This window comes from Anoplopoma fimbria, chromosome 7 (assembly GCF_027596085.1).
Source record: "Anoplopoma fimbria isolate UVic2021 breed Golden Eagle Sablefish chromosome 7, Afim_UVic_2022, whole genome shotgun sequence".
In the NCBI taxonomy this organism is placed as follows: domain Eukaryota; kingdom Metazoa; phylum Chordata; class Actinopteri; order Perciformes; family Anoplopomatidae; genus Anoplopoma; species Anoplopoma fimbria.
Genome location: NC_072455.1, coordinates 19,514,346 through 19,532,627, shown reverse-complemented (window position 1 = coordinate 19,532,627; position 18,282 = coordinate 19,514,346). Strand labels below are relative to the sequence as shown.

At 39.9% G+C, this 18,282-nt stretch overlaps 2 protein-coding genes across 3 annotated transcripts; one reads left to right on the top strand and one right to left on the bottom strand.

Annotated features, from left to right (window-relative positions):
• The first annotated feature begins 535 nt into the window (after positions 1-535).
• LOC129093077 (solute carrier family 2, facilitated glucose transporter member 4-like) lies at positions 536-9,231 on the top strand. 2 transcript variants are annotated; one of them, XM_054600978.1, is made up of 12 exons: positions 586-618; positions 1,976-1,999; positions 2,219-2,314; positions 3,622-3,782; positions 5,262-5,386; positions 5,703-5,818; positions 6,016-6,178; positions 6,864-7,051; positions 7,192-7,296; positions 8,211-8,312; positions 8,404-8,607; positions 8,703-9,231. In XM_054600978.1, exons 1-12 carry the CDS (start codon positions 586-588, stop codon positions 8,931-8,933), a joined length of 1,548 nt encoding a protein of 515 aa, XP_054456953.1. In that variant the 3' UTR covers positions 8,934-9,231. The 2 variants fall into 2 exon arrangements, with proteins under 2 accessions (XP_054456952.1, XP_054456953.1); XM_054600977.1 differs by lacking the exon at positions 1,976-1,999 and having other exon boundaries at positions 536-618.
• A 1,243-nt stretch (positions 9,232-10,474) lies between these two features.
• LOC129093078 (Y-box-binding protein 2-A-like) lies at positions 10,475-14,621 on the bottom strand. Its single transcript, XM_054600979.1, is given in 11 exon segments — positions 10,475-11,094; positions 11,428-11,497; positions 11,592-11,711; positions 12,120-12,321; positions 12,425-12,513; positions 12,737-12,982; positions 13,077-13,166; positions 13,267-13,300; positions 13,411-13,474; positions 14,415-14,547; positions 14,550-14,621. Coding segments are annotated over 10 exon segments (1,089 nt in total). The 3' UTR covers positions 10,475-11,094; positions 11,428-11,458.
• Positions 14,622-18,282: the final 3,661 nt, after the last annotated feature.

Below are 18,282 nucleotides of genomic sequence, written 5' to 3'. Positions count from 1 at the left end.
TTTATAATTATTTCCAATCAACATTATGTAACATTATAAACAGGGGGCCCTGATACCAAATTTGGCCCTCAGCAAACCTCTGACTCATGTGCTCCAGAGACAAATGATTGTTGATTTAAAAAGGAATTTTGTAATGTAATCACAGCTCTCTCACTTTTCTTCATCTCTTGCCATAATTAAAACCAGACCCCCTCTGTAAGAGTATCTATTGCTCCCTTCAGCCAATAGTCGTTAAGGTCAGAAAAGCTTCCTGCCTGCTTCTCGACCTCTGTCAGAGGACCTCAAGAACAACCCACTGGGCCTCTCTGGCCTGGAGCAGCCTCAACCCCCCCACCTCCTCTAAAGAACGAGTAGCTGGCTGTCACTCTAAACCAGCTGGAGGGACACAACACAGAGTTCAAAGAAGAGAGGATACACTGCAGCACCAGACTGATCACTTTCTGCTGCTCTTCAGGATTTTACTTTTCTGTCTTGTTAAACTCGAGGTTTAAATCTGGACTTGTTGTCCTTTTGGGGGAGTTTTCACGTGTCTCCATTTGGCACCAGACGCATCTGTCATCGACTGTTACTGGAGCTGCCAAAGTCATGCCGGCCGGGTTTCAGCAACTCGGAGGGGAGGTAATGTTGTTCCTTTGGAGCTTTTTCTCAATTTGTGACACAATTTTAAGATTGTTTTTAACTTGCAAAGGCTAGGGAAAGCGATACGCATGGAACTATTTGGTGCGTATTTTTATTTGGAGAGATTTTACGCACAGGTTTGTCTCCGCCATGCACAGAAAGCAGAGGAGCAAATCAACTCTTTTCTGTGCCATATAGCAGTTTGCCTCATATAATCCAAAAAAATGAGAACACAGTCGTTTATTGGTCAGGAAACAAATAACATTTGACAATAATAATAACCATGACATTGTCCCTTGCAACAACCAGCCCTGATCTGATCTGAATGAGTTTGGCCCTTAGTCCTGAGCAGTAACCTTGAACCAGCCAGATATCTGAGTTTACAGGTCAGAACTTAGTACTGTGAGTTTGTTATAGGCCACCTTGTTTGACTGGTTCCTTTTCACCACCCTCATAAACAATAGCTGTGCTGTGGGCTCCCTGCAGCCATTTATGAGAAATGATTTCTAGGTCAGGTGGACATATCAGTTTTAAATGTCAAACCTGTGATTCTGGAAAGTTTAATCTCTACATGATCTTGAAAAAAGAGAAAGTAGTCTGTGAAGCCTTGAATACAAAAATGTATGAAGCTTCTTCATCACCAATAAACGGGCAAGAGTGAACACCGTCTGAGACAGGTTGATATTCCAGAGATGTGGGAACCTCCGTTATAGCTCGGATGTTTTGGCTTCAATGTAAAATAAATCCTGTAAGTGTGGAAACTCAAACAAAGCAAAAAGCAAACACACTATATGAGTTATAAGGAATTAGATTAAAAGTGAATGAATAACTGAGCATTCAACAATGTGTGAGGCAATTTTAAATAAATTGCATAAAGTGTATTTGAGCATAACTGGCTGCTTCTGATGTTTCACCTTTTCTGTTGAAAGGACATGTACACACACACACACACACACACACACACACACACACACACACACACACACACACACACAACCTTTTGTTTTGGTTTGTGAATACTAATCAGCACTTATCTAGAGACTCAACACAGCAAGGTCAAGTTACAGATGCATGCTAACAAATTACATACAAACTCAAACTTTGCTGAATTATCCATTAAACTAAATACAGTACAAAACAATAGGAACAACATTTTTGTTTAAAGTCGCATGATCACCAAAATGTCAACTTTACAGGAAGCCAAGATGGGTGTGTTTTTCTGTTTTACCAGCAGGTCTTCAAAGACTTCATAGGAGGATATAACATGCTTCTGTTGTATAGTTATGTCTTTACCTTTACGCTGCTATGTAACTCATCTGACAGTTTATTAAATTACTTAAACACACTTTGCTGGAAGGGAAGACCTCATCTCCCCAAGGAGGTAACTCGTCTATCATCGTGGAGACAGGTGCCTGTAGCCTAAGGGGGAACTGCAGGGAAGTTAAAGTGCCAATGCGGTTTGCTCTCATCAGGATCACTGTTATATATAGTTAGAGGGAGTTCTTATATTTGCCATTATTATCTTTACAGTTACTGTTCTTAAAATGTGTTTTTTCCCCCCCTCTCTCTATGTGTTTCTTTGTGTGTGTTTGTACTCCAGACATTGACTGGAACCTTTATTCTCTCAGTCTTCACTGCTGTCCTGGGATCTCTAGAGTTTGGATACAATATCGGGGTCATCAATGCACCTCAGAAGGTAAAAAACAAAACACCATTCACCAGGATGATGAACAAAAATTGCCAAGAAAATTCCATGACATTGACAAAAAGAAGTGTGATGCACGATGCGGGAGGCCAACACAGTGACATTAAACTAGATGTCAACTAAGTTGATTTTACAATGTGATGTGTTTGAGGCCATAACATCGGCGTTTGTTGTTTAGAAAATAAACTTGGAGGAGGGAAACAATACCTGGCACGTGATGCCAATCACATAAACCAAAGGAGTCAGATAAATACTTAATATTAAAGAGGGCAGACAGGAGAGCCAAGTGAAGTTTGTTGAGCATCTTAGTTGTGCTTATGGAAACGCTGCAATGCCAAAACATGTGTTCCTCTGGTGCGACTGGAAGGTATTTCTGTCTGGTTTATGAGGAAAGGAGGGGTTATTGATTTAGTTTACTGCCACATCCAGTTGGCAACATGGTGCTACACACACTTATGATGCCTTTGCATAAAAACACTGTATGTGTATATAGATAAAGCTCATATTGCAGCCACATCTGCTGTTCCAGTATGAAGACTGCCCATATAATGTACTGTAGTATATGCTGCTCTTTTACCAGGACTGGTATATACAAGTCAGTACACACTTTCACTCAAATCTATATATTAATGACACTTAAACCAGAATAGAAGCTGAGCTGCTGTGTCTTTATGTGTATGTGTGACATTATGGGACAGTTTTTTCGGCCATTAAAATAGAGCTGTTTAAGAAAAAGGCTAATATATAGGCTGATTTAAAGCTCCCTTTAAAGTTGTAGATTATTCTTTCATTTCTTTACTGTGCGTCCTCTATGTGGATTTATTTTGGCTGTTTCTACTTTACTGTGTTGATAGCCCCTTTACATTTAAATCCTGGCACTGGTCAACTTTTAAGTGTAAACAGGGTAATATTGAAAATGTTATATGAGCTTGTTTTGAGGTGACCCATTCTGAAAATTAGACCAGACATTCAATGCCAGGTTTTTCTACCTGTACATGACACCTTTAACGACTCTGAGCTACTGACACATTTTGGTTGACGCCAATAAAGGTGTTGAGGCTTGATTCTCAGTCATGATGTGAATTAGATGAGTTGAATTTACAAAAGCTGAGTTTAAATTCCAGTTAACAGGGCCACAAGCCATGTGGGCTAGCAAAGAGATAATACATCTCTAGTGACATCACAAACTTAACACTTAAACTTGCCTTATTTGTTACTTATCTTCCTCTGTTCCTGTTTCACTCTCGGGCCAATCCCTTGTTAAACATGACTCCTGCTTTCTTCTGTTCCCTGTGTAGATCATTGAGAAGGACTATAACGCCACATGGATGCACCGATATGGAGAGCCCATCCCCACAGGGACCCTCACCACCCTCTGGTCGCTGTCTGTGGCCATCTTCTCCATCGGTGGCATGCTGTCCTCCTTCTGTGTGGGCTTCATCTCCGAGTGGCTGGGCAGGTAGGGAAACACACAGGATGCCACACACTCTAATTTAGGTATTTCTACTAATAATTGGGGCTTATTTATTCCGTGTACTGTTGCATGAACCCAAGCTATTTAAAACCCTTAATAGCATTGTAAATGCTCTCGGCTACATCTGATTTACAACATAACATTTTCGGTTCAGGTGCCTATTTGCAGCTATGTCAGTGGTTGCACACTTTTCCATGCTGCTCAGTGTGACAGTCCAATACTCAGGCACTATAGAGTTTCAATGCAAATCACTATGTCATTCACTTGCAAAAACAGGACAAGAACAATGCAAACAGAAATGTGTTTGCACATTATCACACTTAAATAACCTTAATACAGACTACAGTATATAATGCAGTACACGTAGTGTAAAGTTTTAACCAAGCAACTTCCTGAGTCCATGCCTTTTTACACTTGGACATTCAGATAAATTGTAAAATACTTTAGTGACCAAGTCTGTGAGTCTGTATACATCTGTCTCTCCTGTCCATCTCTGCATGGATCCAAAATGGTTCCCACTGTTCAGTTTCTATTCACCAAAGATGTTCCTAGTCGACCCAGTTTCCCTCTGGTAGCCTGAGCTGGGATGCAAAATGGATTGCAGCCCCCAGCTTCCACTGAACGAAAGGGGATCTTAACAGAGCTGGCAGCACTGGGCCAGGAGGGGTCGGGAGGGTTGGGGGGGGGATCAGTTTGGGTGCACTCAGGACAAGGTCTTCCTAAAAAAAGCAGAACTGCTGTGGCCGGTAAAGACAGTGGGTGCTGCTGTGACCTCTGAGGTCAAAGTTATTTAGATGCAACTTAAGTCTCTGTTGCAAAAATAGAAAATCACCTTTAACAGTAGATGTTATGGTGTTAGGTGGGTGAGACAGACTGGGGGAGGAAACTGATAGACATGAGCACAGCGGAGCAGTGGGCAGTTTGAAACAAGGCTTTGCTGATAGTGCAGAATGATGTATGTGCACAGTTTAATTTTGATTGTGTTTTTTTTTCTGTTTTAATTGTCATTTTGCTGTGCAGAACTGGAAAATATGTGGGAAATATAAATGTTTGTCATTACTTGTAATGATCATGGTCTAAAATCACCTTCGATAAAATGTAATAATGCCAAACTGCAGGGATCAGGATGGTTAATGTGTCATACTTCATTTTTCAAGGTTATTTAAGAATAACTATTACAGCAATGGGTTAAGTAGCTAACTGAAGGCCTCAATGTTTTTGTATGACACTGCCCTCTGGAGGCTTTAAGGAATCTGTCTACTTGATCGGCTACTAACATAATGTATCTGCATATCACACAGTACAGAGAGACTATAGAAAAATGTACTATTTTATGTTATCATTGGGGGATAAATTAAGATTTTTGTTACAAATGTAGCACCTTTGCTTAGACTCTCTGATGTCAAATTTAAGATTTAAAGTCTGATGAATTAAAACAAAGATGCCTGTCTGTGTTTTTTCCAGGAGGAAAGCCATGCTCATAAACAACATGTTAGCCTTCATTGGTGGAAGTCTGATGGGGTTGTCCAAGCTCTGCCGCTCCTTTGAAATGATGATCCTCGGACGCTTTGTCATTGGTGCCTACTGCGGTGAGCAGTCCTCTGTTCTATTCTCTCCTTTCTCATTGTTTTATTTACATAACTATTTTAGAGCCGGAAATTCACATGAATACGACTACAAAGAGATGCAAAGCATCCAGAAAGAGACACAGACAGACTACAAAAGAGATGCCAAATGACCAAATGGAGACGCAAAACTTCTAAAAAGAAATGCAAAACAACCAAAAAGATGTCTCTTTGAATCGGACGCTCTTGCTGTGGTCCCTTTACATGCCAAGATGCTCATTGTCTCATAATCTGTCAATGAACTTGATGAAAGTTTCTGACAACTTTTTCATCTCTGCAGGGTTGGCCTCAGGCTTGACACCGATGTATGTGGGTGAGATAGCTCCTACAAGTCTGCGAGGGGCACTGGGCACGCTGCACCAACTGGCTATAGTCACTGGTATCCTCATAGCACAGGTATGGCAGCATGTTATGATGTTGGTGAGAGTATAAAATCTTTATGTATAAACTCCTGCTGCAACGTCCCATTATTTGAACAAGTGTTTCCCTCAGTTTAATGGTTCAATTAATAATTTGTAATAGCATTTTCTTGTTGTCTCATAGTATCTTCTTTAAATCTTATTCCCTCACTCTCGATCCCTCTTCCTATGCAGGTCCTCGGTCTGGAGTCGTTGCTGGGCGTTGAGGACTTGTGGCCAATTCTGATGGGTTTAGCAGTTGTGCCGGCTGTATTTCAGATGGCACTTCTGCCTTTCTGCCCCGAGAGCCCCCGCTTCCTCTACATCGTCCGCTGCCAGGAGCACCAAGCCAAGAGAGGTGAGCGGGGCTGGTGGGCTCCACACTTTAGGTCAAATTAAAGGTTCTGGTTTTATACTGGAATAAGCTCTATTCCTTAATAAAAAGGGCGCTGTCCCTTTCATCCTCATTTTATTAGTTGGTTTATTTTTGGGAGGCTTAAACCAAAATGTATGATGGGAAACTATGATCACTTTTAATTGTGGGCTAGCACAGAGAAAGTTATCATTTAAATCTAAAAGCCTTCTTCAAAGCTATAATGGTACTATAGTATTATAATGATATAGATATATATATATAGAATTTCATTTTGCAGGTCAACATGTTTATTTATTATAAACTTTAAAAAATGTAATTCATATTTTACTCCTGACTTGCTTCTTTCTGTTGCTTTTGCTAAAATCGTTGAATCATGCTGTACAGGAAGACCCTTTACTGGCATCATCTGTACTTTTGTTGCTAATCAAAATTTTCAAAAAACTAAGGCAAGACCTGTACAAATAAACAGTCTCCAGGTGTTCTACATTATCTAATCAATAATAGCTTGCTATTTGTAATAAAGTACTATTGGGGTCACTTTATATAACATTGATGGAGCTGAATGTAGTATTTATGGGCCTTTAACTCAAACGTGTGTTCATAAGAATATTCTAAATGAACATACACACCTCTTAATTCTCACTCCTTACATTCCTCCTGTGTGCAGGCCTGAGGAGGTTGACGGGCAGCCAGGACGTGAGCAGCATGCTGGCAGAGATGAAGGAGGAGAAGAGGAAGATGGACATGGAGAGGAAGGTTTCCATCCTGGAGCTCTTTCGCTCTCCGCTCTATCGCCAGCCCATCATCATCTCCATCCTGCTGCAGCTCTCCCAGCAGCTGTCTGGGATCAACGCAGTGAGTCAGCTGGGTCCTTCATAAAAAAGAAAATCACATTTAATTCTACAGTTTAGTTGTAGGCATAAAGTCCGCAAAGAAAAGTGAATCAGTGCAGTATAATATTGACATATTTTGTATCTGTATACCCCTCTGTTCAGATTTTCTACTACTCCACCAGTATCTTCATGAAGGCCGGAGTCCAGAGTCCAGTCTACGCCACCATAGGAGCAGGCGTAGTAAACTGTGCATTCACCGTGGTCTCGGTCAGTAGCATACTTTTATCTTTTAGCTTTTTGATGTCTCACCTCCTTCCTTAATAAATTAACTAGTTTTGAATCTTCAATCTTTTGTGAGTTAAGTACGATAAAGATTACAGTCCTGTTATGTACCAAAGTGTGTCTCTATTACTGTTTAACACTGTTTAAACAGCAAATAAGATAACACGGCAGGGATTTCTTGTGCCCGCCTCGCAAACTTTCCCGCATGTAAAAAGGTCAAGTTTGGTTTAGCAGGTTAAGATGTTTCAATGTCATTAAATGGGTCTTGAAGCAGGATTTGTAGCTGCTCTAGCAGCATGGTTCTTTGGATTGCAATGTCAGTCAGTCCACACAATGATATCTTAAGAGCTTTTTGATGGAATCACGTGAAACTTTGCTCGGACACATCATTTAAGTGAAATGTCTCTACAACTATTGGATGTATTGTCATGAAATTAATTTGGTACAAACATCCATGTCCTCCTCAAGATGAAGTGTAACAACCTTGTGTAATCTCCCAACATTTCATCTAGCACCATCACCAGGTCAACATTTTAATTTGTCCAATACTCCTGTTTAAGACCAAACTAAAGACGTTTTTAATCAGCCCTAGCTTTAGTGGTGCTAATTTGCAAATGTCAGCACGCTAACATGGTAAACATTACACTTGCTAAATATCAGCATGTTGGCACCGTCATTGCTATCATGCTGATGTCAGCATTTAGCTAGAAGCACCACTGCTCAATCTCACAGAGCTGCAAGCTTGACTGTAGAATATAGCTCTTGTTGTGACAATGAATCATATTTCAGTGCCAGCTAGGTGAATGGCTAACTTTATCAGCTAAAGTAGATATATGTGAGTTTGACCTCCAATTGCAGACTGAGGATAGCAACTTTTTTGTTTTTCTCATCATTAACAGCTCTTCCTGATAGAGAGGATGGGTCGACGGACGCTCCACATGCTGGGACTCGGTGGAATGTGCATCTGTGCCGTCATCATGACGATGGCTCTCGCTTTGTTGGTCAGTCCCCAAAACATGCAAGCATCCCATACTGTTACGTTTGTTTTTCTCTACAAACCTCTGAATTTTTTTTTGTCCTCCCACCTGACAGGACAGTGTTCCATGGATGAGCTACATCAGCATGCTGTCCATCTTTGGCTTCGTGGCCTTCTTTGAAATCGGTCCGGGTCCAATCCCCTGGTTCTTCGTGGCCGAGCTTTTCTCTCAGGGTCCCAGGCCGGCTGCCATGGCTGTGGCCGGCTTCTCCAACTGGACCGCTAACTTCATCATCGGCATGTGCTTCCAATATGTAGCTGTGAGTATTCCTTACCTTACCTAGATATAGTAAATGTCCATGGTCTTCTCCTTCTCGTATCTTTATAATCTTGACTCATCCCCATCCTTCCCCAGGACCTGTTAGGGCCGTACGTCTTCCTGATCTTCGCAGTGCTCCTCCTCTTCTTCCTTATCTTCACATTCTTCCGGGTGCCAGAGACGCGGGGGAAAACCTTTGACCAGATCGCAGCAAACTTCCATCAGCACTCTGTAGGAGGAATGATGGATATGGATATGGACATGGACATGGATCTGGACAAGCCCAGCACCGAGCTGGACTACTTGGGGGAGGAAAGCATCAACTGAAAAGTTCCTGCCTGAAGAGACGTGGGACTGAGTTCAGCTTGGAATGAACTGTGTGGGCCCGACTCCAAACTTTTACTCCGACATATGTATTGTATATTGAGGTCAACTATTGAATTCATATAGATTGTGGTGCCAAAGCAGTGTTAATAGTGTGACAATTTGGGTGTTTTGGAATTGTCCGTTGCTGGTACCACTAAAATATGAGGTTAAGAATTCAGCCTCAACAGAGGCTTAAAAACCTATGGATTAGGAGTTCACCACTGTAGTTTCAAGGAATAAGATGAACATAAGAACAAAGTGTCTGGACTGTTGAGGCATTGACTGCCCATGTGGTAGGATGTTATTCCACGGTGATGCACTTGATGGCAATATTGAGAGACGGAGGTAGAGAGACTCTGGAATTCCTGCACTTTATCTACAAAGACATCCAAAGTTTTCATAGTTTGGATGTAATCCGTTCACCCCCAAAAAAATTGCCATAAAGCCAAGTATGCTTGCATATTTTGTACCAAAGCTGGGAACACACACACAAACAGTTGTCTAAGAGGTTTGAATTAAGATTTAAGTTTAACATATACCTTTCGTACCTATTGAAAATTTCCCATAATGGTACATTATGACAACTGTGAAGTACCAAAACCTGGTTTTTGATCCATTTGTTTATAATGATATTCATATATTAAGGCAAATTTCTTGTACGGCTTCTTGAATGTAAATATTTTACCCCCCAAAAAAAAAAAATAAAAAAAATACAATTTTGGCATAAAAACTCAGCTCCAAGATCAGTGTAGGAACATCACAAATGAAACCCAGCCCTAACAACATGTCCCACTACTTATCCCAGCCTCGCTTCAATTTTTTATTAATTTAGAGTTTAAAAGGCTTTATTGCCAAACTGGGCTTTCAATCATGTAGTGTGTTCCCAGCTTATGGCAAAGTTCTATCATAACATTCATTTGAGATCATGAGAAACTTATTGCACAACCTGCAGAAATGCTGCTTTTAAAGAAAAAAAAAAATGTGTACATATATATAGTGTGTTATTTGGTTGTTAATATTAAGGTATGAGGGTCTAAGAGTTTAAATTCTTTATGCACTCCAGTAGGTGTGAACAGAAGCCTGATACACTAGCAAGATGTGCAATCAAAAGGGCTGCCTGTAAAGATTAGCTTCTTTTTTTTTTTTAAATAATCACACAAGCATCATATGTTTGTGTTTTTCTCCTGTCATGTGTGCAGTTTGCTGTCTATTCTTTAATGGTGTGTATCACTACCTTCTGAAGATTTGTATTGAAGTTGTTCAGAGAGGACCTGTAATTGGTGAATTATGATGCTGTGGTCATGTTGTGACTAAAAGGATGCAAGTACTGTATAATAATAATAATTATAATAATGTTACTGAAAACACCTGAGAAGGCCTCCAGTAATTTATACTTAGAACTTGAAACCAAATTCCAAATACAATTTGAAAAACAAATGCTGTCAAAAGCAGCATCTTCTAATTTGCACCTCAGTCATTAAGAAATAAGGACGGGATCCTGAGATTTGCAAACATGATTTATTAATTAACATTTTTACGACTGTAATTGCACATAATCCCCTCCAAAGTAAAGCACACACAAATAAGTAAAACACAAAAAATAAAGTTTCTTTTCATCAAACTTTCCTCAACTGAGGAGATGAAGGGAGTAGCATGTTCCAAGGATCGATTGAGGTGGTAACACGACTAAACTGACTCCCATAATGCACCACCAACTGCACACCTGCTTGGTTTTCCCCTCTTCAACCAAATTTTAAAAAGTTAAATAAAAATCAAGGCTGGTTCCTCTATAAACTACTTGATGTGTCCCATCTAGGCAATTAAAGAAAAATTGTTTTTAAAGGGGGGTTGGAATAACTGGGCTACCAAGCAGATTGTTCATTCTTTCCCATTTATCTTTTTTAAAGATGTCCTTTCAATTTCTAAATACGCACCCACCACCCACCTGTATCCCCTTTCTTCCCTACCTCACCCCTCTCCGTGTCTAGACAGGACAAGATGAGAGGGGGGAGGCCTGAGAGATGACAGCGAGACGGGGTGGGTTGGAGGATGGGGGGGAAGTGCAGGGAGGGGAGAGCAGTGCATGGGTTCTGAAATTGGTCCAGACCGCCAACCCTAGGACCTACAAAAACAGAGACAATTATTTTTAAATAAAACGCAAGGCGAGGAAGACAGTACAGAAACATTAAAAAAACAACAACAACACAGAGTTCAAGCTTTCACTGGAATTTGCTACAACAAAGTACAAATATAAGCAGACAAGTTCTTAAATACTCCTCATAAAGATCTTGCCATCCCTTAAATGCCATCATTCCACCTTAAATCCATAAACAGGAAAACTTCCAAACAGCCCGTTAATGCAAGTTTGTCCTCTGTGAAATATGTGAGCCAATGTGGCAGAAGAAGTGCAACCCAACACCATCAGGTCTCCCACCCTGCATCACCCTCCTCTTACCAAGGGTCACGAGACTGTCCTCTCACTAGTGTCACTCTGTTGGTGCTGGAACTGTTGTGTCAGCTGCCTGCTGTAGGGAAGAAGACTGTTTAAATACTTGTTTCCATACAATGATCTTACAGAGAAGGTATTGAGAAAAGAAAAAAGCAGTTTTGGCTAGTTACCTCAGGTGATTTTGGGGTTTTGACAGAGCCCTTTGGTGATTTTGATGTTGATTTAAGGTCAGCTGGTTTGGAGGTCTGAGGGGGCGTACCGGGCTCTGATGCAGACTTTTCTGTATCGTTCTTCAATGTTTGCAAGTGATAAAAATTGTGTTAAGCATGCAGTAAGCACAAGTGTCAGAAAAAAGAATAATCCAAAAACACTTTTTATTTCGAAATAGAAGTTTTCCAGTGATGTTGCAAGAGATGGGATACACTGTAGGTCACATGAACAGTACCGATGCCATTCGTGTGGCGAAAAAAAACACTGTTTTTGAAGAAAAGCTCTTGTCAATATTTCAGATGACCAACAGCCTGTTTAAGGGCAGCTTTGTTGGACTTAAGCTTTTATAACATAATCTGCCTCTCAAAACCAAGTTCTCATTTGGTCCACATAGATATTTTGCATTCTGAATTTAGATTTGTGAAATGACTTAAGTAGCTCATATGTCACTTGGTGCACTTTACCAAACATAAACAAGAATCACTCACTTTCGAGGTAGAGGACTCGGAGTTCCTTTGCCTGCGCCGTCTAAACTGGCGCTGTTGTTTCTGGCCCTCTGCTGCTTCTCCGTTGGTCTGGGGGCCCTCAGAGGCCTCCGTCTGCTTCCCCTCACCTTGCTCCTGGATCTCTTCTGGAGCGGCCTGCTGGTCGTCCGCAGCCTGATCTGGAGTCGGGCGAGGACGCAATGGTCTGTGAATCCCAGGACAGGAAGAAAATATTGAAATCAGCTTTGCAGGTCTGTAATAAAGACACAGAAAATGAACACATAATATAGGCAATGTTGCCATGTCACCTGCGGTACGGGCGCCAGAACCTGCGCTGTGGCTGCCGCTGTGCTTGGTCGCCCTCTGCCACTCCGTTCTTTTGCTCGCCAGCCTCACCCTGACAGATCAAGCCCAAAAAAACTCAAAGTAGTCTGACGCAGAACAACTCTAATTTGCCAATTCCGAAATATTTAAATATCCCAAATTACCAGAGTTCTTCTTAACAGTTTTGCAACTTTACTTTCTTGGATACCAAACCTGCTTTACACTCATTTAACTCAGGGTTGTAGTCAAAAACACCTACAGGTTTCCCCTTCTGCCATCCATCTGCTTTAGCTTACATCTTGGGCCTCCTGCCGCGGTCTTCGGGGTCTCCGACGGCGTTGCGGAGGCCTCACTGCATCGTTCTCTCCTGATCCCTCCTCTCCCTCAGCGGCGGAGGATTGGCCATCAGCTGGTTTGGCCTCATCACCCGGCCTTGGGCTGCGGGGGAAAATTCGCCGACGGAAGCGTCGCTTGTTGGGAGCGTAGCGGCTGCCTTTGACTGGAACACCACCTGGACCGGTTACATTGGCTGCTTCCGAGCCCTGCGAGACACCAGAGAGGGGCAGGAACTGGAAATGTATAAAAATCAGCATAACCTTAAGGCCATTCAATGACACAAGATGCCCCGCTTCTCACCTTGGCGGCTTCGATCACATCAAACTCTACAACCTCCCCGTCACCAACACTGCGGAGGAATTTCCTAGGATTGTTCTTCTTGATGGCCGTCTGAGGAGACAGATTTAAAAATAAAATAAAAAAAAAGGTCAAAAGATGGTTCCACATGAACCCATAAAAACACTAATTCAAGAAATGCCCATTGCCTTACCTGATGAACAAACACGTCTTCTTTGGTATCATTCCTGAGAGAATGAAAACCCGTTTAGCAAACATGGCTCATGGGACTTTGATTAAGTAAACTTCAAGTGATGCAAGTAACGTAGATGCCCCAAAGTTATGTAGAGGACAGTACCTGTTTATGAAGCCATATCCGTTACGCACATTGAACCACTTCACTGTACCTTGCACCAAGGTGGCTACGATAATAAAACAGGAGCACATGATTAAATGAGTATCCCAGTGACATTTCACAAGACACTTGTTACACAGCCATTCCAAGAACACAATATAGTTTAATGTTATCTTGTTTGCATCAATGGCAGCCCTGCTTACAACAAGAAATGGGAGCTCTGCGTGTCAATCATTAACAATAAGATTTTGAAACCATGTCATGAGGGGGGCTGCTTAATAACAAGCTTCATGTTTTACAGCTCAGAGACTGTCATAGAAACAGAAACCTCTTGACCCTGATGAAGATTAGCAGTGAAAGCCACCTACATGCATGTAATTGGGACGTTTGCTTATCAGTGAAATGATTTCCACCTGTGGGAACGCGCGTGCCCGACCGGAGCGCGTAACCGCCAATAAAAAAAAAAGAGGAAATTTAGGTCATGAGTTCACACTGTGTACAGCCACTTTAAACACAAATATTATCTGTTCCTTTAGTGCAGAAAAACAAAAAGGAAAGTGCAAAAACATTTAGGGAGAATTGAGACATGTTTTTAAAACACATTTTTCTGCCCTCAAGTTAATATTTGGTATCACAGCAGAGGTTTGACTTAATTATAAAAAAAAAAAAAAAATTAAAATATGTTTAATACTGAGGACACGTGTTACTCCAAAGAAAAACGAATCACAAATGAATGATTGACTGTTATTTGTAGATTTAGCTGAAGTTTAGGCTCCCTTGCTGTATAGTTAACAAACTTTAAAAAAAAAAAGTTTCACACACAAAAAGTTTATTTTTTTCTTTACATTAGTGGGAAAATAATGCAAATAAACATCATGCTGCAACAATAGCCTATAAAACAATTTCTCACTCACATACATTGAAATTACACATAAATTCACACTAAAGTTGGTAGTTTTGTTTGTTTTTAAAGCTTCCTAAACTTCATCATGTCTCTCTACACCCACCTATGACTTTCCTCTCCGGCTGTGGCTTTTCTTCCACAGGGGCCGATGGTGGAGAGCTCTGGGCCTCGGCGTCGGTCATGCTCGCTGCTGGATCACTACACCTTCCCTCCGGAGTCCCCTCCCTCCTGCTCTCCACCGAAACTTTTCTTCTGCTTCCTCTTCTTCTTCGTTGAGGTTTCGGGTCGGTTGGCATCCTTGACGTTGCATTACTGCCTCCTTCTGGATACATGAACCCTCATCTTCCTCAAAAAGTCAGGATGAATCCAGGAGCTCTCAAAAGTAGTAGTAATTAATTAGGCCTATCATACATTATTAGATTATGAGTATTTATGCATTTAATGATGCTTTTAGAATCTTGCTCAAGCTCCAAAGATGGACAAGTGCAAGTCACATGTTTGTGACTAGTATTGTTTCCACAAATTTAAATGTCGATTGATTTAATAAAAAAAATGTCATGATAAATGCCTTAACTGAGCCAATACAAAGTGACACTTTACATTACATTACATTACATTACATTACAGTCATTTAGCAGACGCTTTTATCCAAAGCGACTTACAGGAAGTGTATTCAACATAGGTATTCAAGAGAACTACTAGTCACCAGAAGTCATAAGTGCATCTCCTTTCTTAAACAAGCATCTTAAAGCATAAACCAGAGCAAAAGTATAGTGCAGAGGCAAATTACTACGAAAACAATAATTGCAACAGACTAATCCGAATATAGTAAGTGCTACAAACTACTACGAATTCCTCTCACACAAGGTATTCCTCTTGTGTATGGAAACATTGCAACTAATGTCTCTATGTCTTTTTAACCATTGGTGACTTTTGAACTGCAATGATTATATCTGTGTATTGGTGTCCTTATATTGTATTGTATTTATTTGTTTTTTATTTTAACTTTATATGGACCCATGTGTCTGAAATAAAGTTGAATAATAATATGCGTAATAGCATACTGTTGTAGCTGACGTGCAGCTACTTTAAACAATTTTAGGTAAGTTTAGTGCAGTGATTCACAACCCAGGGGTCGTGCCCCTCCAAAGGGTCACAGCACACATCTCGGGAGATGATTATTAATAAAAAAAGGACTTGTTGAGATCATTTTTTCTCTGCTTTTTGTAAAATAGTATATGAATTGACGTCTTTGGGCATCAAACCGTTATCTAAATTAAATCACCCAGGAAGTTGAGGGGAAATGTGTCTTTAGTGGAGCTGCTAACAACTCATAGAAACGTGACAAGGGACCTCAAGTAGACAAGGCTTTTTGTAAGGATTTTGGTATTGTATTTTATAACCATATCATATGTTTTGTGATGTGCAATATTACTTTGAAAGGTAACAAGTAACTACATCTGTCAGATACACTTAGGGGAGTAAAAAGTACGATGTTTCCCTCTGAATGTATTGGAGTTTGGCCAGCAGGGAGAAGAAAATACCTGCTCCAACATGCATTTAGTATTGCGATGATGTTGATAATGGATGAGAATAGTTTGAATTCTATTATTATATATGATGGGCGAACCTATTATTTGTGAGATGTACCTGCTGTTAACAAAGCAATCTATATGTGTTACATCGCTGAGTAATTGGAGATGATACTGATCAGGAAGTGACTCCGTTACCTCAGACCAACTCTGGTTTTCTGCTGCTCTGCACTGAAGAGATAGTTCATCCTAAAATTAAACTTCCACATTGGACTTGATTGCCCAATGAGCTGTCTAGAAAGGTCATATTTTGACTTGTCAATACTGTTTCTGTTATTAGGCTCTGGTTGCTATAGCTTGCTGTTGGTTTGGTGCTCGTGAATGAAGTTAGGAATAAGAAAGCAATGACAGATTCTTCAATTTGGGGTCACGATAACTCTGCCTTTAATTACAGCCTTCGCCACATAGGTCATAGGACTCCAGTTTCATGGCACTAAATTTAACCCAGCAGCTTTAATAACTGCCAAGTTCAATGAAACCATTCACTGTGCTCAGAAGCCACGGGTGTCTGGACATGAAAAAGACTCAATTTAGAAGTGTAATTATTATAGCCAGTGGAGGAGCACAGTGACAGGATGGCAGCACTGATCCTGTAGATTAACAACATTTTTAAAGATTCAGCATAGATTATAAGAAGACATACTGGAATCCTGCTTATTAAACTTTTGCTTAGTGAATGAAAAGTCCTCTACACACACACACGTCACATTGCCATGTTATGTAACATTACACTCTAAATTTGATCATGGCTAATATAATGGCATGTTCAATACTATCATTATTTTTTTGTTCATTACAGCTCTGTCTGACAACTGACAGAAATGCTAAAGATATATAAAGGTAAGGTCATTTTACAGTATGCCCATATCTTAATTTGTACATAAGAGAGTACTGACAAGATGCAAACAATACAATATAATACAATGAGAAAAATACAATATAACATCCGGATAACATCTACATTCTAGAATAAATTGTAGACATTGTATTGATGTATCATACATTCTAAAATAAATGTAACATCTACATTCTAGAACATTGTATTGATGTTACATTGTATCAAATTCTGAAATAAATACATCTACATTCTAGAACACATTGTAGACATTGTATTGCAGTATTGTGAAATGCACTATAAAATCTACATTCTAGAACAGGGGTGCTCAACCTTTTGTAACTTAAGGTATTTTAACAATCAAAAGTGGTTTGATTGTTAAAAAAAATTCTGAGGATCACCTTCTCAAATAAATGAGGATAAAAAACATAACGTGACAAAAAGAGAAAATAAAAGGGGCTGTAACTATGTGCTATGCCACTGTCAGCTGTAATGACCAAAATAAATATTCTGTTTACCCTCACCCATCAATGCCTGCCAATATGAATCCAAACTTAATGTATTCAGGGTCACATTTCCTCACAAGCTTTTGAGCTTCTACAGGCGCAGGGTTGTCTCCCACAACACCTTTTGGTACTAAAAAACGGTCCATTATGTGTCACTGTACCGAGGGAGGATAGGTAACAGTTTGTCTCTACCTGATTCTTTTTTTATACTGGCCTGGTTATATTAAAATGGGACTGGTCACTGTCATTATGCATTTTTACGTTTTTTAATTAGGTGAATTCTTGGGCACAATAAGGGTAAATAAACATATTATATATATATATACAGCTACATTGTTTCATACACTCCGAAATACAGAGTAGGCTATACCATCTGTATTCTAGACTGCAATGTAACAAATGGACTGTGCAACATACATCACGTGATGTCACCTTCTGTCATAACGGTGCTAACTCCATCCTCTGAAGAAAACCAGGACATGCAGTTGAAAGGACAGGGCTAGAAAAAGCTAGTAAGTGGATCTTGAGTTTTTCTTCTATTTTTACTCAAACTATGTTTTTTTTTTAATAATAATACTAATTGGGAGGGCAATCATAAGATAAGATGGGATAAAATAAGATAATCCTTTATTAGTCCCGCAGCGGGGAAATGTACAGGATTACAGCAGCATAGAGGATAGTGCAAACAAGAGACATAGTAAAAAAACAAGATCAAAAATAAGTATTATAAATAAGCAAATGAGCAATAAAAAAAACAGTAAAAACCAGTAAAGAATCCACAGTAACTTAAATATTATACAGACAGAAAAAGCTAGTAAGTGGATCTTGAGTTTTTCTTCTATTTTTACTCAAACTATGTTTTTTTTTTAATAATAATACTAATTGGGAGGGCAATCATAAGATAAAATGGGATAAAATAAGATAATCCTTTATTAGACATAGTAAAAAAACAAGATCAAAAATAAGTATTATAAATAAGCAAATGAGCAATAAAAAAAACAGTAAAAACAGTAAATAATCCACAGTAACTTAAATATA

Excerpts from the sequence above, each read along its gene's own strand:
- LOC129093077 (XM_054600978.1), top strand. The coding sequence starts at position 586 with ATGCCGGCCGGGTTTCAGCAACTCGGAGGGGAG. Across the intron at positions 7,297-8,210 it reads GTGCATTCACCGTGGTCTCG|CTCTTCCTGATAGAGAGGAT; the intron begins GTCAGTAGCATA and ends CATCATTAACAG. Across the intron at positions 8,608-8,702 it reads TGTGCTTCCAATATGTAGCT|GACCTGTTAGGGCCGTACGT; the intron begins GTGAGTATTCCT and ends ATCCTTCCCCAG.